Source organism: Ailuropoda melanoleuca, chromosome 19, assembly GCF_002007445.2.
Source record: "Ailuropoda melanoleuca isolate Jingjing chromosome 19, ASM200744v2, whole genome shotgun sequence".
Classification (NCBI taxonomy): Eukaryota; Metazoa; Chordata; class Mammalia; order Carnivora; family Ursidae; genus Ailuropoda; species Ailuropoda melanoleuca.
Window position 1 is genome coordinate 13936718 of NC_048236.1, and position 27999 is coordinate 13964716.

The following is a 27999-nucleotide window of genomic DNA, read 5'->3' on the forward strand; positions in this document are numbered from 1 at the left end:
ATAAATAGTTTTAACATTATTTAGATTCAGCAAGCTTTGATCTGTCCACTTTATATGGTGCTTAATACCAGCAGGCACAGAACCAGCAGGGACTTAGTTACAAATCACTGATCTGAGGAAAACATGCCGCCACCTAGTGGTTTCTACACGACACTACAGTCACTTTAGTGGATGGATAAACCAGGTGCTTCAGAGAGTAAGTAGATTGAACTCTCTGAACACGAGGTGAGACCTAGTGACTGAAGAATGTTAATGACTGCCTCCCCGACAGATACTCTGAAAGCTCTACAGTGAACTATATGGATCTTTCTGTATACTAAGCACCATGGAGGGAGGGCACATGCCCAGCACATGAACAGCTGTGAGGACAGTTCCATTTGGTATGTGGGTGGCATGTGGATGGCATGTGCACATGTGCGGAATACTGGCATGGAAGGGTCCCCTGCCTCTGGACTAATTACTGATGACTACATGGTTTTAAAACCAGACCCTTCTGGAAGATGAAGCCACCTAGAGTTTACCTCGGAAAATCAAGAATATTGTTTCCATGTGATGTGAGGTAAATATTATGTGACAAGATGGAAAATACAGCTCTGGAAATAGTAATAGATACTGGTCAAAAGTTTTAGGTAGAGAATTCTGAAGAAATACAGAAGAATTAAAAGACAACTATTTGTGGGGTCTTTAGCAAAACCAGATGTATATTCTAAACATGAGATCAGAAATAGAAAAGTCTACTCATAAGGTTTATCCCTGTACAGTTTTTTAGCTCAACTTAGGTGCATTCTCTTGTTTCTTATCTTATTTGTTCATGGAGTCATTTCTTATCTACAACTTTTTAAAAAGTAAACTATTTTACCAAAAAAACAAAACAAAAAAAACAGGGCCACCAACAACTATGAAATTGTGCACTTTCTGAATTAAGCCCCCAAATCAATGAACCATGAGCTATCTTTCAAGGTTATTTCTGCTTTTGCAAATAAAAATGTGGTATTTGCCAAAGATTCAGAGACCACAGTGATTTTAGATTATTTTCAGTAATACACCACCACCACTATTTTTCTACATAATGCTTTCTACTTTTAGCTAAGAAGTATCAAATTCCCTTCCTAAATATTCTAACAAAAAAGCACTTAATTTTAATAGCAAAAAATATATATAAATATAAAAACACTAACAAAGTAGCACTACGCTTATTCCCAAGTTTGTCTCAGGTATCTACACGAGCAAATAAAAATAATTCATTCTTTAAAGTATCAAGTAGACTAAAATCCAATGTCTTATGTGCTGCTTACTTTTCTTTGATGGTATCCTCCATTTCCTTGAACTTCTTTGACAAATTATTGGTTTTTTCAAAAACCAGAGCCTTATCACCTGGCAAGCCATGGCTGGATATCTCCTTCAAAACACTGTGTAAAACTTCAAGATCTTTCTTGTGTTCTAAGAATTCAGAAGTTGATTCCTACAAAGCATTTAGATATTTAATCAATCTAAGATGTTGTTAGATCTCCAGATGGCATTCTATCAAGAGGTATGTATGGGACCGGATTTCACAGAATGATCCTGCCTGTGGTCAGTACTCTAAATAAACATGCGGTTAGGCTGTCTGAAAGAGAACACAAGTAAATGTATTTAAAAATGCATTCTTGGGGCGCCTGGGTGGCTCAGTCGTTGAGTGTCTGCCCCACATCAGACTTCTCCCCTGGGAGCCTGCTTCTTCCTCTCCCACTCCCCCTGCCTGTGTTCCCTCTCTCGCTGGCTGTCTCTGTCAAATAAATAAATAAAATCTTAAAAAAAAAAAACAACTTACCTAGTTTAAAAAAAATGCATTCTTTATAGTCTGTCTCTTTGTGGGTTCTGGCATATGATACTTATATCATCTTTAATACGTGGAAAGTGTATATGTGAGAAATGGTGTTCATTTCTAATCAATGAGCAAAGGCTTTAAGGAGAAGATGGGGTTTGGGATTTTTGAAGGAGGGAAGCATAGATCCTTACTAATCCATCAACAGTTAAAATGATGACTGCTAAATGTAATGCTGCTAATATATGTATGAGCTGGTCTGAAGTGTTCATACGCTTGATCAACCTCGTGAATATTAAGGAAGACATACCTGCATATACTGAGACAATTCAGGAACATCTTTTCCTGGCACATCTGCCTCAGTGAGAGCCTGAGTTTTTGTTTCTAAAAATGTCTGGAGCTTTTCTGAGAGGTTCTCAAAGAGTTCTACTTTGTTTTTTAGCTCCTCCATTTTGGCAAGTTTCTCTTTGTGTTTACGACTTGCTTCTGAAAACCGGACAGACAAGTCCTTCATCTTGGCTTGCAGTGAGGACGCAGTGGATGGGTCTGTTGTTTCCATGAATTTCTTCAGTTTCTCATTCATGGCATTTATACTGCTCTGACGACCTGCAATATCCTGTTCCAACATCTGAAACGAACCAAGTATCGCATATGTTTTATAATGATGTTTACAAACAATGTCACAGAGCGTTAAAAAATGACCATACATGACAACACGAACTTGGACAACCTGTGACTAACGAAAGTTAAGTATTGGGGCCGACTGACAAGTCTGATCTGTCCCTTGAGGAACACCATTCCAAATCTCTTCAAGACAGAGCGGGGAACAGCTGGCGGGTTGCCTGAGCGAAGCAGGAGGCGGCTGATACCCAGCAGCCCCTGGGATTGAGGGGAGCCTAGGGATTATCCATGGTCCTAATTTTAAAAAGGCTAGACAACAACAAAATTGATCTGATTTACTTCAAGTGCAGCTGGCTGAAGCTGTGATAAACAAGCTAGGCCTCGTGCATGTGTAAGCCCCCGATAATGAATTACATTCATGAGAACGTTTACAAAGCTCGCTCTCTACTTCTTCAGAGAACTGTTTTACACATGTGTCTCGGTGCAAGCACTACTTTCCACGGTTACACTCAGGAAAACTCCTTTTCTTTATCCTTAAGTGTATCTTGAATCTACCCATCCCTGAGACTTTTTAAGTGGCTTTTTTTGTTCATCTAAAAGTTTGTGGGTTTTTTTTTTCTTTTTAAATGTCACTTACAATGTTTTTACTGATCACATCCTGGAGAGCAGCAGAGTTTAAGGGCACTTGACCCTGCTCTTTCAGAGTACTTTCCACACTTCCCATCCAGTCCAGCATTTCATCCAGGCCATCCTGCACACTCAGTGAGCGGGTCAAGGTTATCTGTAGTTTTTCATTTCGTTCATTAACAGACTTGGACAGATCATCATATCTCCCAACAATGTCATCTAGTCCAAAAAGATCAGCAAGTGTTAACCACAAAGCTCTCTTCGCCCTATTCCTTTTCAAAAATACACTAAGGTGAGTCACACAATTTCCTCACCAAAACTGGAAAAAGAAAAAAGTTTAAATGATAAGTTCAGAATGCATAATCAGAGCACCATCTGAAACCTTAACTAAAGAAGAAAATATCTCAGTGGAATATAAAAAACTGAATTTTTTTTAAAGATTTTATTTATTTATTCGACAGAGATAGAGACAGCCAGTGAGAGAGGGAACACAAGCAGGGGGAGTGGGAGAGGAAGAAGCAGGCCCATAGCAGAGGAGCCTGATGTGGGGACCACGCCCTGAGCCGAAGGCAGACACCCAACCGCTGTGCCACCCAGGCGCCCCTGAAATTTTTTTAAAAAAATAGTTGACATATAGGTCATCTGCATTCAAAAAGAGATTTGGGGATGCATAAACATTCGAATTGCCCCAGAGAAACGTTAGTGGTCTAAACAGCCAATCTTTAGAGTAAATGTTGGTTCTCAATCTGACATTTCAAATTAGCCTTACCTGATAACTACATGGAAAAAAGAAAAAGGTGACAGTCATATACAGCTATTCTCAAGGACAATAACAGCTATAAAAAGATTTATCAAGACTTAGCCTTTACATATAAAAATTACCTCTCCCTTGTGTGCAACATGCATTCTCTCTCTCTCACACACAGACACACACACACACACACACACACACACGCAAACATATACTTAAGCTTTTGTCACCCTTCACAGTCTAAGCAAAGTACTCGAAAGCACAGAAACTGACAGATGCACTTATAAGGAGAAAATAGATCATGAAAATTCACTTAAAATAAGAAAGGCTGAGATTATGCTTCTAAAATATAAATGGAATTTATTTGAAAAGTTCAATAGCAGACCAAAAGGAAAAATAAATAAGGTTAACAGGTTGACCTATCTCAGATGAAATTAACCTTACTTTCAATTCTGAAGACTTAAGATGCTAAAAAAAAACAAGCTGTTCTAGCCTAGTTTTCACTCAAACAGAAAGTTCCATACTTTAACATCCTACATTCTGTACTGCAGACCTATGAGAAGTTCAAAGAACAATGACTTTTAATGTATTAATCTCTCTCTCTGGAATAAATCATCAATTTATCACTTACTGCCCAATAATTTGAAAGGTGTTTTAATTATATTTGGATATGTTGTTATGTTCAGTTAGAAAACTCTGCAAACCCCTCTCTGAGAGTGAAACATTTTACATGCTGTGTTTGGCCCAGGAACAAAATCTACAGAAGCAATATATCTCTCTGATTGTTTTAATGTGTCATGAAAATCACTTTGACAAATTTTCACTGAATTGAGAGGTTAAGCTTAGATAATTTAAAGAGACAGTCATGGTCCAGTCACAGAACACGATGAAGCCTGGAGAGCGCAGACAGGGGCAGGGGAACGCACTGAATACACACCAAGATGCCAACAAGCAGACAAAACAAGCAGCAAGTGAAAATATAAGCCCTTCTTTGGAAGTCACAGAGAAGATACTTTGAATTGCAGATGGTGACTGACTAGCAGATGAGCTGCTTCTCAAATGGGCAACTCTGGGCATCAGCAGGTGACCATCAGTAATCTGTTTAGCCCTGAGACGTGATTTCCCGAGCAAAGTCAGCTATTGTACTAAAATGAACACATTTTGAGTGTTACTGTTTTTGTATTTCTTAGTGATGAAATATTGTCGCTGAAGTGAATTCTTGCTTTTACTAAGTAAATATTATTTTAGAAGAAAAAGGTACAAAATGAAACCTACTCTAAGACTGTTATTTTTTTAAGTGGTTGGTTTTCTTAGAGGTCAGATAGATCTTAGAGAAATTCCTCTATATGTTAAATATATTTTCATAAATTCCTAGAAACTTATGCCACATAGAAGTTTCAAAGTCTTAAATAATGTAGAACATGTGAATTTTAAGCTAATAAAAATGAAACTATGTACACTTCACAATGGGAAAAATGCCTCTGCAAATAATAGAAGCACATATAATACAGTCTTTCTTTCTCCCCCAAATCTCTATGCCCAAGTCCTTACAGCAGTGGTTGCCAATGGTGGGATATAGGAACAAAATATTAGAACTTCCATTCATATTTTTATCTTCACTTTAAAATTTTATGTTTTGTGTTTCATAATTATTATACACATAATGTGGTAAGATAGTAATATGTGTATATCACTTATACATGCATATATGAGAGTACATGCTGAAAATTATTTGACAGGGGTGCATGATCAAAAAAGTTTGGACATCTTTAAGAATGAACAAAAGTTTTCCTTCTACAGACTGGTTTTAGAAAAGCAAAGTTTCATCCTTCTCTTCATCTAAAATTTCTACTCAGATTTTAACTCATGCTTGCTTTGGTGTGAAACACAGGTGCAATCATCTTACAAAACATTATGCTTTTTATTTCACACATAGAAATATATAATAAGCTCGAACTATACATTAGGTAAAAAGCAGCAAAGTCAAAGCAAAAAATACAGTAAGGGGGCGCCTGGGTGGCACAGCAGTTAAGCGTCTGCCTTCGGCTCAGGGCGTGATCCCGGCGTTATGGGATCGAGCCCCACATTAGGCTCTTCCACTATGAGCCTGTTTCTTCCTCTCCCACTCCCCCTGCTTGTGTTCCCTCTCTCGCTGGCTGTCTCTATCTGTCGAATAAATAAATAAAATCTTTAAAAAAAAATACAGTAAGACAGCAAACATTTATTGATACCCCTCTGCTCATGTAATATAAACTAAATATGACGTGTGGATACAAAGAATAACATGGAATAGCTCTTTTCTCAAGAGACACCAACTCTAATGCGAGAGGCCACAGAAGCACCACTCTGACCGGATACCAGTTTCTGGTATCACTGGAGGAAACTGTGGTAATCAGAGCCCCATGACACCACTCAAGGGCTTCTAGAAAACGGAGAGTTGGGAACACTGTTTTAAAGCACATCTCTTAACGCCACGCTCCTGCTTTCGACAAAGACCTCTCAATGAGTCTCTTTTGGCCGGAGGTTTGGAGTCTAGCTCTGCCCAACGCCATCAACCAAAAGAATCTTAACTTCTACTTTCCGTGGTGACTATTACATAAAGAAAGAGTTTTTGTTACATTTTCTAAATATAAAAATAAACTTTAAATATACTCTTTCCAAAGTACACAAACCCCATTCCCAAGACACCTGCCCAGAAAGGCTTGGCTCCTCCCAGCCTGGGAAGCACCATTTCACAGTGAAAGGACATAAGCAACACAATATACACTAGTGACAGTGTTCTCCGTATCAGAAGACCTTCATTTAGAATTTACCCGTGAGAAAGCAAACAAGGAAATAAACACTTACCCAGTGTTTTTTGGATATCGTTCTTGGCTGGAAGTAGAGATCCTCTGGCATCTAAAAGCACTTCAGCCGTTTTTTTCAGTTTCTCTACAGCAACCTGCTGATTTGATATCTGTCCTTGCAGAGCCTGGAGGATTGAATACTTCAGTTATACTCAATAGGACTAAATAACATATTTCCAATATAAAAAAATTATTTATAGTATGATAAAGTAATATTGGACTATTTGGATATACTATGATAAAGTAATATTGGACTATAAATATTAGAATATTTATAGTATGATAAAGTAAAGTAATAAAAAGATAAAAGATCTTTTCATCATTATAAACTTACTCCAGAGTCCTTAGAAGAAGGCCAGTTATGAAGTGGTGTTAGCAAAGGCATCAGCCAGGGAGGATAATACAAATTCAGTATTGAAATAAACCATTGAGCATATGTTCATGATACTTGGCCTGATTCTTGATCTTGCAGCCTGCCCCTCTACTCCTAGCCTGAGATCTCCCCTCATCCCCACCTCAAGGCCTCAGACAATACCCTCACTAACCACCAAAAAATAAAACAAAAACCAACCTAACACCAACACCACCACTACCAACAACAACAACAAAAACAAAAACAAACAAAAAACGTTTGGGACTATTTCTGACTCCATGTAAGGAAATAACTAAGGATTTCCATTTCTATACAAAGTCATATTTCTGTTTATTCAACAAAAGTTACTTAACATCTAAAAATTCAAAAAAATCTTGCTGCATTTGTGAAAATATAAAACCAAATAGACACAAAGCTCACCTATAGGGATTTTATAATCTACATCAGGAACTGATAACTGCTACCGGAAGCTGAGAGGAGGGATAAGTGAACATGAGGACCACCTCTATGCTGGTGGTACTGGGCTGGGTCCTGAAGAAAGTGTGGATGGAGGTAGGCAGAAGTGGAGAGGGAGGACACATCCCTGTAGGGTCAACAAGATGGGGACAGAAACATCACAGGACAGGGGAGATCCCAATCAGTTAGAGAATGTGCCTGCGTGAATGAACAGCAACAGGATTGTGCAGCTAGAGTATACATTTCATCCTGCAGCAATGGAGGGTCGTTCAAGGATTCTGAGTATGGGATGACATGCTCAGAGCTGTCTTAAGAAAAGGCGAAATCTGTAGCACTGTGTGGGGTAAATGACATGAGTAAGAAATGAAGCAGAGACACCAGTTAGGGGCAACTTCAGCAGTAACAAAGGAGAGGGGCCCTTCTAATCTGGGAAGGCAAAATTGGTTACAGAGTTGGGGAGGGTCTCTTGGTAACTGGTTGTCTAAAGCTGTGCTGTGAGATACAGTAGCCACTAACTACATGGAGCTTTTGAAATTTAAAATTAATTGTACTAGCCACATTTCAAGTCCTAAGTAGACAAGGAGACGAGTGGTTTCCATATTGGAGACATTACAGAGCTTTTCCATAGTCACAGAATGTTCCATGGGACATCACTGCTTGAGGAGGCAGGAACAAGGGAAAAGAAGAGAAGAATCCAACATTTCTGAGCCTAGGTAATTGATGGAACGCATAAGCAAAAGTGGGAGCAAGTTAAGGAGCATTAGAGAGTCTATTTAGGAATTTATGATTTCAAAGAGCTCTAAGGACCTCATATAGAAAGAAAAAAAACCCAGTGAAGTTGGAAATGGAGGTGACTCTGAACACAGGGTGGAACTAGACATAAAGCTCTGGAAGCCAAGACTCATGGCAAGACCGCCAGAGAAGCAAGCACGGAGACACCGGAAGAGGAGGCCTCAGGGAATCATGGAGAGTTGTTACACGCAAGTGATGAGAACGGAAAAAGAACAGATGTGATCAGGGAGATGGAAATGGGCCTGGAATAATTCTGTCCCCAAAGGTTACAGGAAGAGAGAAAGTGGAAAAGGTTAACGACGTCATTTGCTTCAGAAAGGATACTGTAACCCTGAATTTGCTGAATCGAGGCCCCCATTTCTCTATGTATATGTGGCTCAACAGTTACAATGAAGAGAGAAGAGGTAGTTGAGAACCACAGATAAGTCTTCCAGAAGTCTGGCCCTGCATTCCTAACCCCTCTGACGTATCTGGGTCCAAATGGGCTGACTCTCCAGCCGGGCCCCGTGCTTGGCTTTCACCTCACTGGAGCTACTCAGGCTCCTCTTCCAGTCTCACATTCAGATTCCAAATTCAAATTCCCAGATGCCCAACTGTAGATGAACTCATCCCTGGCCATGGGCCCAGGTTTCCAACTGCCTCTTGATCATTTCCATCTGGGTGTGAACAGTCCCCTCAAACGCAGAACGCTGAATCTGAACCCATTCTCTCTCAGTACCTGCACTACTCCTCCGGCTGTTGCATCTCATGACCCGGGTAGTAACTCGGGCTCCTCCTGGACGCTCCCTTAACCCTCCTTTCCACGCGCAAATCCACCATCGGGCCCCGACAATTTTACCTGCTTAATGTGTTTTTAAAAGCAGACTTCTGCTCTGCATTTCTGGATCACTGCACTCAACAGAAGAAAGCATCCTAACTGAGCTCCCTGCCTCCGATCTCTTCCCTGACATAACCCCCCAACGTGTTCTATCTAAAATACATACCTGACCATATCACTCGCCTCTTTAAAATCTTTCAGTAGCTTCCCATCGCCGTTATAAAAATGACAGACTTGAGCATACTATAAAATAGTATGTCCAATGACATCTACTCCTTAATTCCATCTTCGATCTCACCTTCCTCCACCTCCTGTTCCAGAAATGTCCAAAAACACAGCTGTTTCTTAGCTATCTGCTCAAGCTAGACCCAACGTTTAACATCTCTACATGCTAACCTTCTCACACAACCTATTCCCCATCATTCTGAGCCTGGATCTTGTTCACCTGTTAACAGTCAGCTGGGAAACCCCCTAACATTCTCTTCACCCCTAGTTTATAAGTACTCCCTGCAGGGGTTCCCATAAATACCTGTGAATATTACTGGATTTGTCTCTAAAATTGTAACCTCTTTGAGAACGAGGAATTTATTCTATTCAGCTTTCTTTTATCACTGCCCAGCACAGTGCTTGGCACATAGTAGGCCCTAAGAAAGGTTTCTAGAAGAAGTAAATAATTGAAAAGTAAATAAATAAAAATATCAGGTATGAGATTGAAAAAGATCTTCTTCTATTTCAGCCTTCATTTCAGACTAAAACAAATGCCTACAGCCAATGGCAAAAATTTCCTCAACTAATTTTCATATTCAAGTAATTTATATGACATACGGGCAGCCCATATGTCAAAGCTATGGCCAACGTGGGATTTGTGATCTGTGTACCAGATCCTAAAATTGCCCCAAAAGGCCAAAGAATCTATCAGAGTGGATCTGTCTAGGAAATTCTTTCACAGGTTTAGTTATAGGAAGTATAAAGAATTCCTCAAGACAGGAACTTTACCTAGATCCAGACTGAAGTCTAAGCCACAGACACAGTTTGCTGGCACTGCATACTTATTTAAGAGATGAAATAAGGTTATGAATACCTTCAAAAAAATTTTTTTTAGAATGTGAGCTCTCCAAGGGGAGAGGCAGGGTTTTAACATCTTTGTGTCTTCACAAGGCCTAACAATATGCCTAGCACATAAACGTCTGCCGAATAAATTTATGTAAGAGTTAGCATGGTTCTAACAAAAATTCCCGATACCAACGATGGCCCTCCCCTAGCATCCTAAAACTTAGAAATGGATTACAAAAGAAGTGTTTTTTCCTTCACCTCTTCTTTTCAAAACATCCCAGGTCTTTTCTCTCCATAATTATGTTCGAGAGAGTCAACAGTTTTTAATTCCTAACACGTATCAGGTTATAATTTAACTAGAGCAGTGGTTTATAACACGACTCTAGAATAAAACTGCAAATTACAATATTCAAAGGGGTACCATATGTAGTTTTTAATGGATTTCAATGAAATCAAAACATGAAGACGCATCTCTGACAAGGGTTACTGAAAGATTATGACCTCGGTCTCCTCGACTAAACCAGAAAAGTGTGAAATTTATAAAGGGCACTTGTCCAAGACTCAGAAGACTCCTGACTTACAACGTCCCTGAGCTCAGTGCAAGTCTGGAAGGTCGACACTGTCAGTCAACGGGATCTAGCTCCACACCTAGTCCCAAACCCAGGCCTCTAAACTGGCCCCCAAATCCTGTCTTTCTGTGCCTCGTGTGGAACTAAAGTGTCTTTTGTCTAGTGATCTTTCTGAAAGCAGAGCGTGAGGACTGTAATTACAGTTCTGTGGTATCAGAGGGTTGACAATACAGCTACCAGTCCCTTGAATGATAATGCAAATAACAATGTGCTATTGGACAGAAGGGTTTCAAATGCACCGACTTGGATACCCCAAGTTACATTTATTATCCAACAGAATATGCTAGCATTGTAAATGTAGAGAAAACTGATTTTTCTGTGGTAGTCTTATGTGTTTATATTACTGTTAAAGAAAAATCATTTTTAAATGTTAATAAAAATGAAAGAAATGGAAACTGCTTAATCCTCCTAAAAATGTATCCTTGCTACATGCTGAGATCATCTGTGAGGAAAATAAGAACATATTCCAAGAACAACTTTAATTGCACATTTAATTTTTAAAATTACACTGTGGCTTAATTAGAATTTATTCTCCTTTGAGACATTGCTCTCCTCTTTAACATTACTTTGGCTGCCTTACGACTAGAAAGGTCTTCCTCCGCAGCTCAAACCAAGATAGTTTTCTCCCACTTGACAATTAATCCAGGTATCTGTTTAACCTAAAAACCACACTATCCTTTTGGGTTCTTGTTTTTCTTTTAGCTCTAGTTATAGAAAAATTACTTTCATATAGGATGTAACTGGCTTCCTGATAGACAGACCTAACTTAAAATGTGTTGTTTTTAGTGTATACACTTCCCTATACTAAAAATATCTAACTTCACTAAATGTCATGTAGGCAATCTTAATAATTATTTTAAGCTATTGGCAATTTCTACCAAAATAATGGCCTTTACGCTGCAGCCTGTCCTCGGCCCCTACCACATACACTGTCCTTGGACACGCAATCAAGCGGGACCAGGAAACTTAATTAAGACAGACTTGTTCTTGTGGGAAAGAGTAAACACAAACAAAGAGGCCCAGGACTGGCAACGCACATCCAAAGGAAGGGAGCCACCCCCAGGAGGCCGTGCCACCTCAGGGATGCCCACCCAGAACAGGACCTCTCGCTGGAGCCTCAGGTGACAATGAGTAAACTCTTCAGCCCAGGAGAGAAGCGGCACGCTCCGTCCTCCCTACCTCCCTGCGCTTCACCTCCCTCCCCTCACCCACACTTCCCAGCCCCTTCCCTCTGCCTGGGCCTTAACCTGCCACATTTGACCCTAGGCTATGACTTCTTCCACCCAGACTTGGCCAGTCTCAGGCAATACCAAACATTAAGCCCACTGGCCCATTCTCCTTGTTAACAGCACAACAGTGATTTCTGATTCTGTCACTAACAGCTGCAGCTGAATTTTGGAAGGCAGTTGTCTAACTGGCAATACTTTGTTGACTTTCTAGCGATGGCAGCAATGACTGCTACTGACCTGCTAAAAGGAGACACAGAACTGATTTATGAAATGAAACTTTCAAACTCAAAATTATTGGTCATATGGAACAGGAGTAAAGTACTTCAAAAATGACCGCCCCCACATTAAGATTTTAAAATATGCTTTAGACTTAAGATAGAGAGACTCTCTCTGCCATTGTGGGTATGCTGAGACCTTAGCAATTATTCGGGTCTGACATCAAGCCTTCTGAAGGAGCAGGTAGACTTTTTGAGAACTGTGCTAGGCAGTAACTGCAGTTCATGTCTCTAAGAATCATGGGGACACTCAACAGGAACTCCAGTCCTGATCCTCAAACCTGAAATGGGACAGTGACATCCCTTCTTCCTTTCCACCTATTTGTGCTTGAACAAACCCTTACTAAGTACCTACTTTGAGTCATGCACTCCTGTAGGTGCTGGGGAGATAGCAATGAATGAAAGAGAGAAAAACATCTGCGTTCATGGAACTTACTTCCAATGGAGGAGAAAGACAATGAACAAAATAAATAAGTATAAAGACAAACACGTGGCCAGGGCAATATCGGTTTTTCTTTAGGGAGGAGGGCGTGGTGGGATGCAAACCGTAACAGCAACGTCAAACCAGTTAAACAACAGTGGAAGATACAACCTCATTAGAAAGAGAAATGAATGGACTGGGAACTGCCTCTAAAAAGAGAAGTACGTTTCCATCCTTTGTTCCCCTTTCCAAGGGGAATGATCACAAAAATGTTGGGGAGTGGATGGCTGTCAGTAAGACTACTGAAGGGCTGGATCGCTCACTTTTCACTCTGTCTCTCTTTCTCTTACCTTGGTCTCTTCTAATTGCCTTTGCAGATTTTTAGGGTCCACAGCGATGGGTTCAGACAAGTGTTTGCTCGCCGCAACCTCGCAGGCCTGCAGCCCAGAAAGAAGTCCACAGGAAGCATCCTCATAGTGTTGATATTTATCCACCAGGTCTTTAAGATTATTCCCAAGGACATTGCACTAAAAAATAATAAAAATAAAAAATCAGAAGAGATTAAGGGTGGGGGATTAAAATCCCACTGTGTATGTGTTAAAAACCTTAGGACCTATGAGTTAGGCAACTTGGAAAACACCTGAGTTCAACCAAGATAGGAATAAGATATTTTCCTTCATGTGAAGAACTATCTTCCAAAAGTAACCATAAAAACGAAGAGATAATCCTAGATTTATACCAGTTCAAAAATGTGTTTATAAGGGCTGGGTCTTACTGCAGAATGAAGCATTCAGATATCAATCACCAGAGGAGGCTGGGACACATTCCGAGTTTTATACACCATGTGTATATAGCCATGTATTTGATGGGAAAGTTTTCAAAGTGCTTAATAAATCACTTCTATGTCACCCCAGACTGAAGCTGCACAAGGAGGGCAACTAAACTAGATCAGAACGGAGCAAAGGCCGATAACCAATGATGCTCTTCAAACCATTTGTGCGACTAGGTTAGTCTGTTCAGCTTATACTGTGAAGAGGGAAATGTTTTCTTAGTTCGTGGGTTTTTTTTTTTTAAACAAAACTCTTTTGCTTGTCCAAAAGGAGGAGCTGAAACAGTCTGTAGGCCATGAAGTATCAAAATAACGCACTGATCGACTATGCCTGCAAAACAAGCGAGTGTAGTATCAGTGAAGGGAAAATGATCTAACATGGAAGTTCGGTCCCAAGCTGAGAGGCGGCAAATCAGCAAGCCACACTTTGGGTCTGGAACCAAAACATAAACGCCGCCTGGTGGTCAGATCGGATGCTCGCGTTTCAGAGTTAAAGCCGCCTGGAAACCACTCACAAAAAAAACTAGCTAACTTGAGGCTCCTAACCTTCAAACATGTTTGCTGAAGTAAAGCAGATGAGTAAGAAGGAGGGAATGAGGATGAAACCACTTCGTGTCCTTTGCTTCAGTTCTTAGAATTCTCGCTAATTCCAAAACGGAAGTGAAGAGGACAGAGTGAAAAGTATAGTCACAGACTGATCTCCCCTTAAAAATAAAATTACCTTAGAGTAGAGAGACCTGAACCGATCGGTGGCATGATCCAGTTTGCCCTGGACTTCTCTGTAGGTCGCAGAGGTATCGATGCTATCCTGGGCAGCCTTGCCACCACCGCTTCTCCTGCTGCAAGATTTGGCCGCTTCTAACACTCTGCTTCCAGAAATTGTGATGTACCTCAGGTCCCCTTTGTGAGAAATGACATCCTCTGAGAAACTCTTCTGCCGTTTCAGCTTGGTCATCAAGCCTCCAAGGTCGTCTGCGCCTGCTTCCAGGTTTTCCAGTTCCTGTTCTGACTGCTGCAGCCAGAGCTCGAACTCGCCGTAGTCGGCGTCGAACTTCTCTAATTCCTCCTGCAGAGAGCGCGTTAACTTCACCTTCTTCTCCGACTCGGCCAGCGCCGTTTCGTAGTGTGCTTTCAGTTCCTTCATGTTCTTCTGCAGCTTCTCTTTCTCGTCAGGAGACAGATGGTGGCCCTGTTTGTCGAGCAAGGCTTGGGCAGCCTGCGTGGCCATGAGGACGGCCTGGTGCTGAGAGACGATCTTCTCGTGTCGGGCCTGCGTGCAAACACATAAGCTGTGAGGTCAGAGCAGCGACAGGGTTACACGGAGGCTGTCGGGAGCCCCCCATCGCCTCAGGACCCACAGACGTAAGTGATCCACAGGCCAGCAACTGGCTTCTCATTAACGTCATCAAGGGGCGCAGCATTTCAGACTAGCAAGCTCTGACCACTTTAATCTTATTTGTATGGAGATTTTCTAATCTTCCCAAGAAAAGTACTCAGTCACAGAGGACAAGTACTGATTTTGAGCAGTTTGGAAAAATGGTGATGACTTTCTCTTCTTTATAAGTCAGTTACGAAGAAGTCAGGAAAGGTTAGTAACTTGACCCAAAGAGTGGAAAATACCAGCGGGTGGATTCAAACATAAAGAGGCCTCACAGGAAAGCCCTTGTTTTTAGCAACTGCATGATGTTTGCCTTCTGATCTTTTTGCTTCTAAGAATATGGGACTCTGAAAGTGTTTTAGAAATTCCTAATGTCCTGGGGTGCCTGGGTGGCACAGCGGTTAAGCGTCTGCCTTTGGCTCAGGGAGTGATCCCTGCGTTATGGGATCGAGCCCCACATCAGGCTCTTCCGCTATGAGCCTGCTTCGTCCTCTCCCATTCCCCCTGCTTGTGTTCCCTCTCTCGCTGGCTGTCTCTATCTCTGTTGAATAAATAAATAAAAATCTTTAAAAAAATTTTAAAAAAAGTGCTCTCATTTAAAAAAAAAAAAAAAAAAGAAAGAAATTCCTAATGTCCTGGCAGAGTGGAGAGATAGCCCAAGGGCCTGGCCTGGGTTCTGTTTCTAGCACTTTCTAGTGATGCCACATGTCCGAGGCCACACGGTTTCTTCCTTCAGGAATTCATTAAATTTTTCATGTTCAGAGATAATTACAATAAGGTTCTGGAATAGCCCCTGGAAACTACAAATACAATAAATACTTCCACTCTTCTTCTGGTTTAATTTGTTATTTCCTATAATATAAAAACCTGCCACAGAGCATTCTATTCCAAAGACTCCAAAGACAAAGACATGGAGGAAAATACATAAAACTGCAAAAGTGCCTCAAACCCAGTCATCTGACTACAAAAGCCACATGCTGAAATAAAATGATCAGTTATGTGACACTCCGAAAAAGGTTTTTCAAATGTTGCCTCCGCTCCTGCCCTAGATGTGTACAACTGGGCAAGCTACTTGAGTTCTGTTCACGAGCTTCCCCACCTGTGAAATGAGAATCCATGGGGGGAGGTGGGGGGGGAATGCATTCAGACAGGAGGAGCTGAGAAGAGAGCCCGCAGGGCCCGCCATAACTGCTCTATTAATATCAGCTATCATTATTCCTATTAATCCCTTACAAATCTGCTTCACTGAGAAGAATGCCACATCTAATGATTTATTTCTCACTGTTTCTGACATGCGTAGAGTTCCCAAAGTAACTTCTGAGGCAATGGTACACCTGGAGGATGGGACTTCACTCTCAGTGGTCATTAAGGTTTCAAGAGAGAGCTCAGGTGCCCCTCTCTTAACAGACCTTAGAGAATTTAACAATATTACTCTGTTTAGAACAACAAACCTTAACTTTCTGGTACTGCTGGTTCAGATTCTCCTCAGTGGTTCCAACCTGTCCATCAACATCAGTTTCCAACAGGTTACCATTAACTTCATCCTCCTCTCCCATCACCGACGTGCCATCGCCTTCTTGAAAATGGGTCCCATTCTGTTCGATTACCTGTCTCTGTTCTACCCCTGCCCTGTCAGAGTCTGTGTCCACATTGGACAGCCAGTCCAGCAGGTTTTCTATTTTGGTTTTGCTCTCTTCCAGCTGCTTTGCAGCCGCGACCTGGAGAGAGAAAGTTCACAGGAGGTATTCTATATGCGGGTTGAGGTGCTAGTTTCAAGACACTCCAAAAGTAAATATTTAAGATCATTAAAATTACACTGGGGAGACTAAAAACAGACACAGGCTGAAAACTGAACACAGTGAAATTAAACCTTAGAGCCAGAGACAGTTACTAGGGAGTTCCCACTGTCCTTAAAAACACATTCTGAAATTTTAACTACAACTGATGAGTCCTCATGCGTTTCGCAAGTAGAAAATCTGACAATCCCACTTAAATTTTTTTTAAAAAAGTTAAACAAAGGCAATTCCTCAAACTTTCTGTAGCATTTGGTTAATTATATAACTGGAAATGCACAATTCTAGTCTCTGGTACTAAACGTTGCTTACTGGCACCTGATACCACTTAAAAATTCAAGTAACTGTTACACTAATCATCTTCAACAAAGCAATAGTGTACCACATATTTGAATAAGGACCTTTTCAGTTTCTTCTTTGATTGCTGTTGTCACAACTTTATCCAGCTCCTTTTTTGACTGTTCTGCCTTTAGATTAAGCTGTTCACACTTTAACTTGGCTTCGTTAAGTTTTTGCTCAATCAAAGCTTTATCTTCTTGTGACAGCTTTTCGCCATTCTCTCTTAAGAAGTTCTCTGTATTTTTCACTATTTCTGCCAAAGCCTGTGCATTTCCTTGCATATCTTTCTGTAATTCCTTATAACACAAAAGAAAAAAAAAATCTCATATTAAATTATCACCTATTTAATCTTCCAGAGTTGTAATTCTATAAGAGGGAGCGAGCAGAGAAGAAGCATTTACTTACAGGTTGGAAAAGCATAGTCAATTTGAGTTGGTTTACTTAAATCACAATATTTAATATAATTTGAAATCTCAAACAGCATTAAAGAAAGGTGTGAGATTTTCATTTTCACGAAGGGATATGGTTTGTAAAACACTGAAAATAATGAATTTAAGGAGCGTGTGAGTGGCTCAATTGGTTAAGCGGCTGACTCTTGGTTTTGGCTCGAGTCACGATCTCAGGGTCCTGGGATCGAACTCTGTATCAGGCCCCGCACCAGGCTCTGTACTCAGCAGGGGCTCTGCTTGAGGATTTCTCTCCCTCTCCCTCTGCCCCTCCTCCGGCTCTTTCTCTCTAAGATAAATAAATCTTAAAAAAAAAGAAAATAATGAATTTAATAATATAATCTATACAAATTTGCACACACCAGACATTATCATGTTATGTGAGCACATTTATAAGAGCTTTTAAAGACATGATAATATTATTTATTCAGTTCCTAAACATTTATTTTTTAATATATATCTATTACTCAGGATAAAAACAAAGTAGTTCCCCCAGTGAACTAAGATAACTTCTTCTAAACCCTCTTAGAGTCTCTAATATGCAACCTTTGCTTCTTTGCCCCAGCTGCTAGGAAGATCAAGATTAAGATCTCTCCTCAGCAGTTACAGCTTTCTTCTGTCTAGATTTCTCTACGGAATTTTTCCTCTTCTCTTCCTCCTTTACTTTGTGTTTTCATTCTCCAAATTATACTGTGTTTGAACGTTCACGCTATTTTCCCATATTTTCAATTTAAGTGTCATCAAATTATTCTAAGTATTTGAATGGAAAGAAATGCTACTTACTGAGCCACTGTTATGTGACATTCACTGTGTTAGGTACATAACTAACACACAGCATTTCCTTAACTCCTACCATCAGTGGGGTATGACCAATGAAGAAACTGAGGCTTGAGGAGATTCTTGATAAGGGTAACAACAACAATGTGGAGTGTCTGGGATTTGAAACAAGAGCTATCCAGTTACAATGAGAATGTTCTTTCTCCAAAAGAAAGCTATCTTTACCTGTCTTTACTGTTTGTTCGTTTGATGAAGAGGGACAAATTGTAGAGAAAGAGTAAAGGAATAGGAAGTTAAGAAAGAGGAAGAACCCAAACGAATGGCTGTTTCACGTGATGCAAAGTGAGTGAGCTGGCCTCAGTGGATGCAAGTTTTAACTCCCCACACAAGGTATTTCCATTAGCAACCTCCTTTCCATAGCCTTCCCTCAATATCTCACCAACACCAGTCAAGAAAATTACTGGCTTTCTTGAAGTTGGACATGTAACTCTTAGTATCAAGTTTAAAGCTCACCTTGGCTCAGAGAAGCTACAATGATTAGGTAATAATAGTAATCAAAGTTAGTATCAACACAGACCGGCTGATGCAAAACCAGAGTTTACCTCCTGCTTGGACTGATATTTCTTCAACTCAACTGTGCCATCTCCAATCACAAAGGCTTCTTGGTGACCAATGAGGCGGTTTTCAGTTTGGGTGAGGAGATCACATATTCCTTGGAGTTTCTCTTTGTACTCCTGCTGACGCTCTGCCACAATCTAAAGTGGGGCAAAATCAAAGCATCTCAAATGTGTGGTCATAAACTCACTATTGTGATTCCTCCTTACTAGAACACATTTTGCAAGTTCTGCACATTTTACAAGTTCTAACTGCAAAATTAGAACACATCTTGCAAGCTTTTCTGAGTATGCTGTAAACATGATAGCAGTGGGGTACATATTGAGCAAGGTGACACAGAAAGTAAGAGCATGTCCCGTATACAAAGAAGGAGATCATGTTTGGATGAAACTGCTCAGTAGAATACTGGCCATGCATATGTGTAAGAGATGGAGCTTCTGACCGACAGGAAGAAACATTCCATTTTCTTAAGCTCTCGAAACCTGCGACACACACAATTAATTCTGCAAAAGGATATCAAAACAGAAGTTAGTTGTGATTTGTCTGTTAACATATCTGATATGTGTATATAGGTTATCATGCTAGAGACAATGCCTAAGTGCTTTAAGAAATAATAAAAGGAGCACTGCATGCAATGTTTTTACTTAATCACTATGCCTAATTCCATTGCCACCCCTTGGCTCATCATTGATATCAGATGTAGCATGCTAATATAATTCACTATATTAAGAGATTAATTTAGTAAATCACCACTAATACTTGCACCTCTCACTTTCCTATTATTTATACTCTAGTTATGCATCTTATAGCCATTGATCATGTTCTTAGGAGCCTAACACATGCCAGTCAAGTAAAGTACTAAGTGTTTTATATCATTCTTTAATCAACGCTCACAATACTACCAGGTAAGCACTGTTAGTATTTCCAATTTACTACTGAGAAAACCGTGGTTGAATGACGTGTCCTAGGTCACACATGCCTGGGTGTAGCTGGGATGTAAACCCAGCCGGTCTGGCTCCACAGCCCATGCTCTGCACTGCTGTGCCCTACCACCTCCCAGAGGAAAAAGACACCTTATCCTTCTTTATCCATATGTTCATCAATTTATCGAAATTCCTGAGTGCATCCTTATTTCCTACTCCAAGGAAAAAAAATCAAGACTCCCACTAGAAAACAGTGGTTTCGAGGAGTCAGAAAAATTAACTACAGCATTCTTGTGGGAAACAGTATTGCCATATATTCCACCATCTATCTCGACATTATACCCTGCCCACTAACTGCCTTTCCAGAAAATCCTTCCTATTGTACCCCGGGTATCCGCAGTACGGGTTTCACACGGAAGAACTGAAAACAGAGAATTTCAAGTGCACAAAGAAAGGCAGACCTTCTGATCATCGAGATCCAGTTCTAGCTGTAACCGGGTCTCTAAGCGCTCCACCTGGGCAGTCCCTGACTCCTGCACGTCAAGAACACACTTCTGAGTGGTACTCAGGAGCCTCAGTAGCTGCTTGCTTTGGCTGGGAGCCAGGTCTTGTGCACATTCAGAAATGAAGAACTGCACATCAAGGGCAGTGGCCTCCAGCTGCACTTTGGTGCGTCCGAGGTCTTTCAACACGTTCTGTGAATAAGACCGCACAAGTTATAAAACAGGAGACGAGCCGTAATAGAAAGTTTACATTAACAATATTTAAAAAAAAATATGTTTCTTATATCAGGGACTCAAGGTTTTATTATTTTTTCATGGATTCGTTTAATCAAAAATCTATTCATCACCTAGTAGCAGATGGTAATGAGGAAATTATTTAAATACTATGGTAATTAATATTATATGGAGAGACAATTCTTCTAAGAATATTTTTTTAAATTTATTTTATTTATTTTTTAGAGAGAGAGTGCAGGAGGAGGGACAGAGGGAGAAGGAGAGAATCTCAAGCAGTCTCCCTGCTGACTGCAGAGCCCAAAGTGGGGCTCGATCTCACAACCCTGAGGTCATGCCCCGAGCTGAAATCAAGACTCGGAGGCTTAACTGACTGAGCCATTCAGGCATCCCTCCTCTAAGAATATTTTAATCTTGCCTGCCATATCACATTTAAAATGTAACTCCAGCAAAAGATAAAAACCCAATTTACATACATTTGGCATGTTAAAGGGGAAAATCAACATTAAAATATTACTTGCTAATATTTGCAATATCCACGTAATTGTGGTTGCACATAAACAAGCCAATGGGGAATCTGAAACATAAAATCAGTGAGCTAGAATTTCAGTTTTCTGACTCACAGGCCAGGAGCCTAAACATCATTCATGAGGCAGCTATTCCTATTAAGAACTATGTTGTATTTGTAAGAATAATTTAACTATTAATCTAGTACTTATTAATGTGACTAATACATAAATAAATACAAATCTTAAGATGTCAGTGCTGGTAAGAGAGTGATAAGGCAGTTGGGAAAGCATCGGAATGACGTCCATTTGGTTGTGATTATTTTATGGCTGTGTTAACTATGAACAAACATCTCTTAGAGACAAAGAAAGGAAATAATCCTTTTAGATTTAGCTGTCAGTTTTTTTGGTAAACATTTGTTTTATTAAATCTGGAAGTTTTTAAATGTACATAAATTTATCTCCTTTATTTTGATACTTGCCTTGAGAAACTCCAAACGTCTCTTCACATGTTCAGTATCTTGTACATTCACAATCTCAATATCCTTCACAGATTTGCTCTTCTCTGATATCCAGTGTGAGAACGACTCAAGTTTCTGCAGAAATTCTTCATGGGAAGCTGCTAGTTTAGACTAGAAGATAAAATCATGTGTTCATTTCTGTCAATCCCCAAATTTTGAATTCCTACAAAAAATGGTTCTGTTTCAAGGCCCTAAAAGTCTGAAAAATAAGAGACTTCTTCTCATAACTAAATTTTCAAATAATCCAATTTTCTTCAAAACTCAAATTCTGACTCAGCGTGAAGTGTTTCGATGCCTACCATTTCAGAGTCAATTGCGAGCATGACATGATTCATTCTTTCTGAAGACACACTGCTGAGGGAAGAGAAAGTAGTCTGCAAATTTTGATGGCTTATCCTCAATTCCTCAAGCTGTCCTCTGGGGAAGTCACTGGGAAGGGATTTTAAAAACTCTTCTGCCAACTTCATGTCTTTTCTTAAAATAACAGCAATTGGAGCCAATCCCAATTCAAATGTCTGCAAAAGATGTATATTCCAGAACTATTCAGTGAGAAACACCAATCACAATCATTCTAAATGTAACGGTAAAGCACAATGCTCATTTTTCCAAATTAATACCAGCTGACAACCATCCATAATAGGCAGCAAAGAGTTCTTACCTCTAACTGTTTAAGTTGGTTCCTCAAAGCTTCCAGATTATTATCCAGAGGCTCCTGGTTGTCGAAAGGGGGCTTCATATCTTGAAGTAAGGCCAAATACTCATGCATTTTTGATGTGTGCTGTAAACACTGCTGTAACTCAGTGGAAAACTAAACATAAATTTGGACATTTTAATTCAATGGCCTTTACGTAGTTTTTTAAAGCAAATAAAATGTATGGGGTTATTCCCAAATGTTTCATGAAGCTACTGTCATACAAAATGTAAAATCAACTTACTTGTTCCATTGAGCTACCTCCAGAAGTCATTCCTTTTGACCCTGAAATATTTTCCAAATGGTCTGGGATATCGCTGCATAGCTCCCCCAGCTTCTCATTGCTTGGCAATTCTGATGCACACACAGTTGAGTTTTCTAGTCCAGTATCTTTTATATTATGTACATTAAGGGAACACTGGTTTCCTTCTTTGCTTTTAAGATCATCAAGAATGTGTGACTTTTCATCCACCATCTCAGAAGCAGTGGATGAGTTTTGATTCCAGTCTCTGACCTGTTCTACTTTCTCTGAGTACGTGTCGGCAAGCAGCTTGTAGAAAACATTTTCAAGTTGCAATGGAGGTACTTTAGATGTAATACCTCTTTTCTCTAGCTCATACTCCATCTGGGTTAATTCCTTTATCAATTCAAATGCTCCGGTAATTTTCTGGCTATACTGATTTTGCTTAAGTATACCAAGGAGAAGCTCAGAGTTAAGATTTGAAATACAGAACGGATCATCTCTACTCTCTGCTTTCAGTTCTGGTGAATTATTCGTGGGGGAAACTCCAGAACAGTCACCAACGTTAAAGTCAACGGGCACACCAGATGCTTCATTTGCCAACTGTGATGTGCTAACTCTTTTAATTAAGTTTTGAATTAAAATTTTGGTGTCTGCACAGACTGAAGATTCTCCAACCTCTTGAGGATTCACAGGACCTTCTTCCAATCCGCTCTTTAAGATAGCCTTTACATCCTCAACAAATACCTGAGACGAGTCAGGAATTTGAACCTCCTTTTCTTGGAGTCCTAGAGACAAGTCTTGTTCTTTTTGCCACTTTTGCTCAATTTTTTCCATCTTGTTGTTCATTTCTGAGACTAAGCAGTCCATGCTTAAAGGGTTACTGGAGTTACCATTACTTATTCCTTCTGTGCAGAGTTCTGGGGGCACAAAATCATTATTTTGCCCCCGGTCTTCCACGTTTCTAAGAGGTAAGATTGACAGTGTGCTCTCATTCCTTTCTGGTGTGAACTGAGCAATTCCTGTTCGCCCTTCTGAGGCACTTTCTTCAGTACAAACATCATTCTGTTGGGCCTTCTCATTCTGAGATGAGACTTCCTGGGGAAGAGCTGTCCTCTCTTTTGCATCACCTACTCCGAACTGTACGTGATCCTTCGTGGCAGGGGAAGCTAGGAGAACACAGCTTAGGATACCTTCATTTGGTTTCAATACATCTTTTGCTTTTACATCTTTAGCACAATGTTTTAAATAAGTGAACAGGTCTGAGTCTTTCTCAGGTCCATCAGCGAATGACTCTTTCTCAGTACTTGTATCCCCTTCAGACAACAGAATGTCTGAAGCCACGTCGGCACTGATCACTTTGGAAACTGAGGAGTCAAATATTTCTTCAAGATTCTCAAGCTGAACGGGACTTTCGCTAACCACTGTCTGTAGATTCTTTGGTTCATCTTTAAGAGTGACAGTTACTTTTTCCAGGCTTCCTTTCTGATTATGTTCTTCACTGTCTGTGATTTGTGGAAAAGGAAACTGACCATTACCTAAATCAAGACTCTCCCTTGTACTTTCACTAGGCCAAAGTCTGAGATCCTTATTATCTTCTTCTAGACTTTCTCCTAGCACCTCTCCTTTACCTGAGCACATTTTATGAACTGATGTTTCCTCTTCTATTAGTATACAGCTTTGGGCACCTTTCTTTTTAATTAGACCTCTTTCATTTCCTTGATGATCCTTGGCAGTTACAGGGGCTATGGAGGACAAGTGGCTTTCCTCAGCAGGCTTTCCTATTACCTCAGGCTCAGGACAAATGATTTCATCAAAAGATGAGTAGACTTGAAGTGTCACATTCTCAAAATATGGGTCTCCACCTTTCACAGAATCGGCAGATTCTGGCCCTTGGATCAACTTCACCTTCACGCTCATTCGATCATTATCTACTTCAGAAGTTGAACAGATGTTAGTATTACGTAAAATATCTACAGAGCCAAAGGTGTCTTCTGATTCAGTGTCTTTAGTGATTGGCAGCAATATATCCTTAAGAGCCAGCTCATGATTTAACAGATTTTCTGCGCTTTTTCCAACAACCTCAGCTGTATCTTCTTGAGGGTTGCTTCCTTCTGTAACTAAGCTACTTTGACTAGTTGATTCTAGCTGTAAACCATTTACACTTTGCTGGTTTTCTAAAGAACTGCAATTGTGCACTTTATCTGGGAGAATTCTTTTATTAACACTCTGACTGTCCTGGTTGTTTTCCTTTTCACCTACTGCAATGGCACACAACTGGATATCCATATCTGAAGCCTCATTCTGGCACCAGGGTTCTTCACTGTCACCTTCTCCTCCTTCTTCATCATCACCATCATCATCATCATAATCATCATCATCCAGATCATTACTGTCACATACATAATCCTCGTAACTTTCTTCACTTTGCATAGAATCAAAATGCTCAGTCTCAGATGTAAATTCTTGTCCAGTAATATGTTCTTCTTTTCTCCCTCTCCAACGCCCAGTGTCGTCAAATTTTAACAAAGCACTGAAGCTCTCTTTTCTTTCTACGATTTCATAACCAGTCGATGAGTCAGACTCCTCACCTTCAAGGCTATTTGAGCTTTCCCTTTCTGACACGGTTTCCAGCAACGGTCCACTGCCCTCGTGTGAGCCAACTGAATCTGAATGGATTCCTTCACCAGGATCGAATCCGGTGTTCTCAGCAGCAATGAGAACACCCTGGAGAGACTCTGGGCTTCCCCTCACACTCAAGCCGTCAACCAGTGGCCCGCAGGCCACCACGGAACTGTCATTCTCTCTTACGACATCATGAAACACATCACCAGGAGGAACAGCCCCATTGGTTTCCTCCTGCAGCACAGCACAGTCCTCAGGCTGTAGACAATCACGATCGTCACCTTCCAGAAGCAGAGAATCGTGGTCGTCATCTTCAAACAAGGGAGTATCATAAAAATCATCTTCGCTGTCGGTGTCTGTTTCTGTCACACTTGGCTGATCATCCAGGAGCGACGTTTCATAGTCGCCAGCACCGATGGGTCCCTCAGGCAGTGGTGTGCCGCAGATGCGAGATGCGCCGGCGTTACCGCTGTCACCCTGTGGGATCAGGGCGCAGGCGACCTCTTCCAGCCTGGACCTAGTTTGCTGGTCTTCAGGTTTCTGCTGAGAGGCAGCATGCAGTTTCTCATCTTCGCCGTAAGGTTCTGATATGCATTTATCATCGCAAGATTGGACCTGAGGAGGACCGGCACCTACATTGACAGGTTTCTGTTGAGAGTGCTCTCCCTGTAAATGGATCTTGATGGCTGCAACTCCCAGAAACTGCTCTTGAAATGTCTCTCCCATTCTTTGACCCAATAGCATGGGTTGCTCGCTGAGTGGCAATGTGGAATCTTCACATTTATTTCCACTGCTCCCTGTGGGGTGTGCATCATTAAGGCTTTCCTGATCATTCCTCAATTTATCATTACTTAGCAAGGCACTCAGCCTGGGAGAATAGTCAAAGATTGCCAAATCCCTGTTCATATGATTTTCATTCTCTTTTTCATTCAAGTCACAGATCCTCCTAGTTTTTGATTTCACAATAGGATTTGCTATCGAATCACTTGCAAAGTTTTGAATATTTTTAGAATGACTACAGTCACCTGCGTGTTCATTTGTTCCAACTTGACTTTGATTTTCACAGTTTTTAAGTATGTTTTCAGAGTCTTGTCTAGGCGTGCCAAGTGCCACAAGTCCAGGCTGTGTTAAATGGGATGCAGAATTGGAAACACACACAATGGATGAATTCTTGACTTTAGGATCAGTTGCTATTATATTTGCCAGGTTTTCTGACTGACAGAATTCACTACTGGTAACATTATTTCCCATTTCATTAAACTCTTCATCTATGGCATGCTTTCTACGTTCAGGGATTTCTTTATGCTTAGGTTCTCCATAATGACATGTATCAAAACTACTCGGTGAAACATCCTTTTCTTCACTTGGAGCATTATTTAGAAAAACACAAGGGAGTCTTAAGGCATCAAGACATTCTTTGATGGGTGTGTCCTCAAATTCTGCACTACAGCCTTCCAGTAGCATCCCGACAGCCTCATTCAAGTCTCCATCATACAGCAAAAGCCTCTGCCCTGTGTTTGCATCCATATAGCTATTTATCATCAAATAAGATAGGAATAACTTTTTAGTTTGTTCTGAGCTCTGAGCTGCCTCTGGCTCTTCTCCAACAAAAACATCCTCTTCTTGCCTGTAATCATGGACTGTAGATGGTTGGGATTTACAGAAAGAGAGCCATCTTCTGGCATTTTTACAAGCATCTAAATCTCCCAAATCTGGCATTTTATCGGGCAGTATTATACTTTTCAGAATCGATGCTGTGTTATTATCTATAATTCCCAGCTGCTTAGCAACATCCAAACCAATGACTTGAGAAGTTTCTGGAATATAAAGAGCAGCTATTTTCTGCCTGCCGTTCAGGATTTTGTATGCCAATTCATTTGTAATCAAGTCTTGCTGCAAGGAAGAAGACGTAGGAAATATTTCACCGGAGTGAGGCCAAATGAGTCCAACATAGCCTCGCTGAGCCTCTAGGACCAAAAGAGCACTGCTTGAGGTTATGAGATCACACTGCACTGCTTCATCCACAGTCAAGCGTTTAGCGGGGTTTGAGTGGATGATTCCACCTGTTTGAACCTGATACGTGAGAATGCTGTTAGCTGTGTCTCTGTCAATCATCCCTGCTGCCATAGCTTCTTCAACGGTCATTCTTTGACCAGAGTCACAATTGATGAGACCCCCAGAAAGAAGCTGTGCACCCAATAACCGAAACATGGTTTCACGGTCTATGAGACCTTCATGAGCCGCCCTTAAAATGCTTATGTTTCTTCCACATTTTAATGTTATTCTGCCTCCTTCTTGTGGTCTCACCGGGAGAAGCCGCATCCCAGTGTTTTCCTGTAAAATACTTCTTTGTATAAGGTCTACTAAAGACACCCTCTCGGCGGTGCAGGGGTCAATAAGATCTTTACACGTGTTTTGCTTTTCTAGGACTTTAGAAAATAATGCTGAGGAAACCAAGTTCTGGTGGAAAGCCTTCTGTAGGGTCAACTGTTCCCCTGTGGCTGGAATGACTAGAAAGCCTGTGGAAAGCAGTATCTCAAGAACTCTGATGGCCATGGGTTCTGATATCATGCCTTGGGCCAAAGCTTCCAGCACTGGAATTGTGGTAGATGACACAGTAGAAATGATCTCCTTTGCTTGGTTTAGTTCTTTGAGTTGGCACAAAACTTGTTCATCAATAAGGCCATGATTTTTGGCATCTTGGAGGTCAAAACATTTTCTTAATTCTGGTGAAATTAGACCAGAAATCATTAGCTGTGTCTCAAGCAACCTGATTCCTGTGTCATAGTCAATAAGGCCTCTTAAAACTGCCTGAAAGACGGAAAGGACTTGTCCAGTTGTCTGATCAACGGTGCCTGCAATCACTTTATCCAGCTGAAAAGAGAAT

The 27999-nt window shown here is 40.6% G+C and overlaps 1 protein-coding gene across 24 annotated transcripts in view; it reads right to left on the minus strand.

The window, feature by feature from the left end:
- The window catches only part of DST (dystonin), a 472609-nt gene that overhangs the window by 104856 nt on the left and 339754 nt on the right, over positions 1-27999 (minus strand). For 19 of the 24 annotated variants that reach the window (XM_034648017.1, XM_034648015.1, XM_034648006.1 and 16 more), the window contains 14 exons: positions 22491-27986; positions 22214-22363; positions 21855-22070; positions 21517-21666; positions 20256-20489; positions 18859-19011; positions 17096-17329; positions 16353-16619; positions 14245-14793; positions 13045-13221; positions 6651-6774; positions 3063-3271; positions 2115-2432; positions 1296-1462 (listed from right to left, as the gene is read on the minus strand). In XM_034648017.1, the coding sequence (XP_034503908.1) occupies positions 1296-1462; positions 2115-2432; positions 3063-3271; positions 6651-6774; positions 13045-13221; positions 14245-14793; positions 16353-16619; positions 17096-17329; positions 18859-19011; positions 20256-20489; positions 21517-21666; positions 21855-22070; positions 22214-22363; positions 22491-27986 (8444 nt within the window). The remainder of the gene's footprint in view (positions 1-1295; positions 1463-2114; positions 2433-3062; positions 3272-6650; positions 6775-13044; positions 13222-14244; positions 14794-16352; positions 16620-17095; positions 17330-18858; positions 19012-20255; positions 20490-21516; positions 21667-21854; positions 22071-22213; positions 22364-22490; positions 27987-27999) is intronic. The other 5 variants (XM_019799357.2, XM_019799358.2, XM_034648014.1 and 2 more) reach the window with 1 other exon arrangement.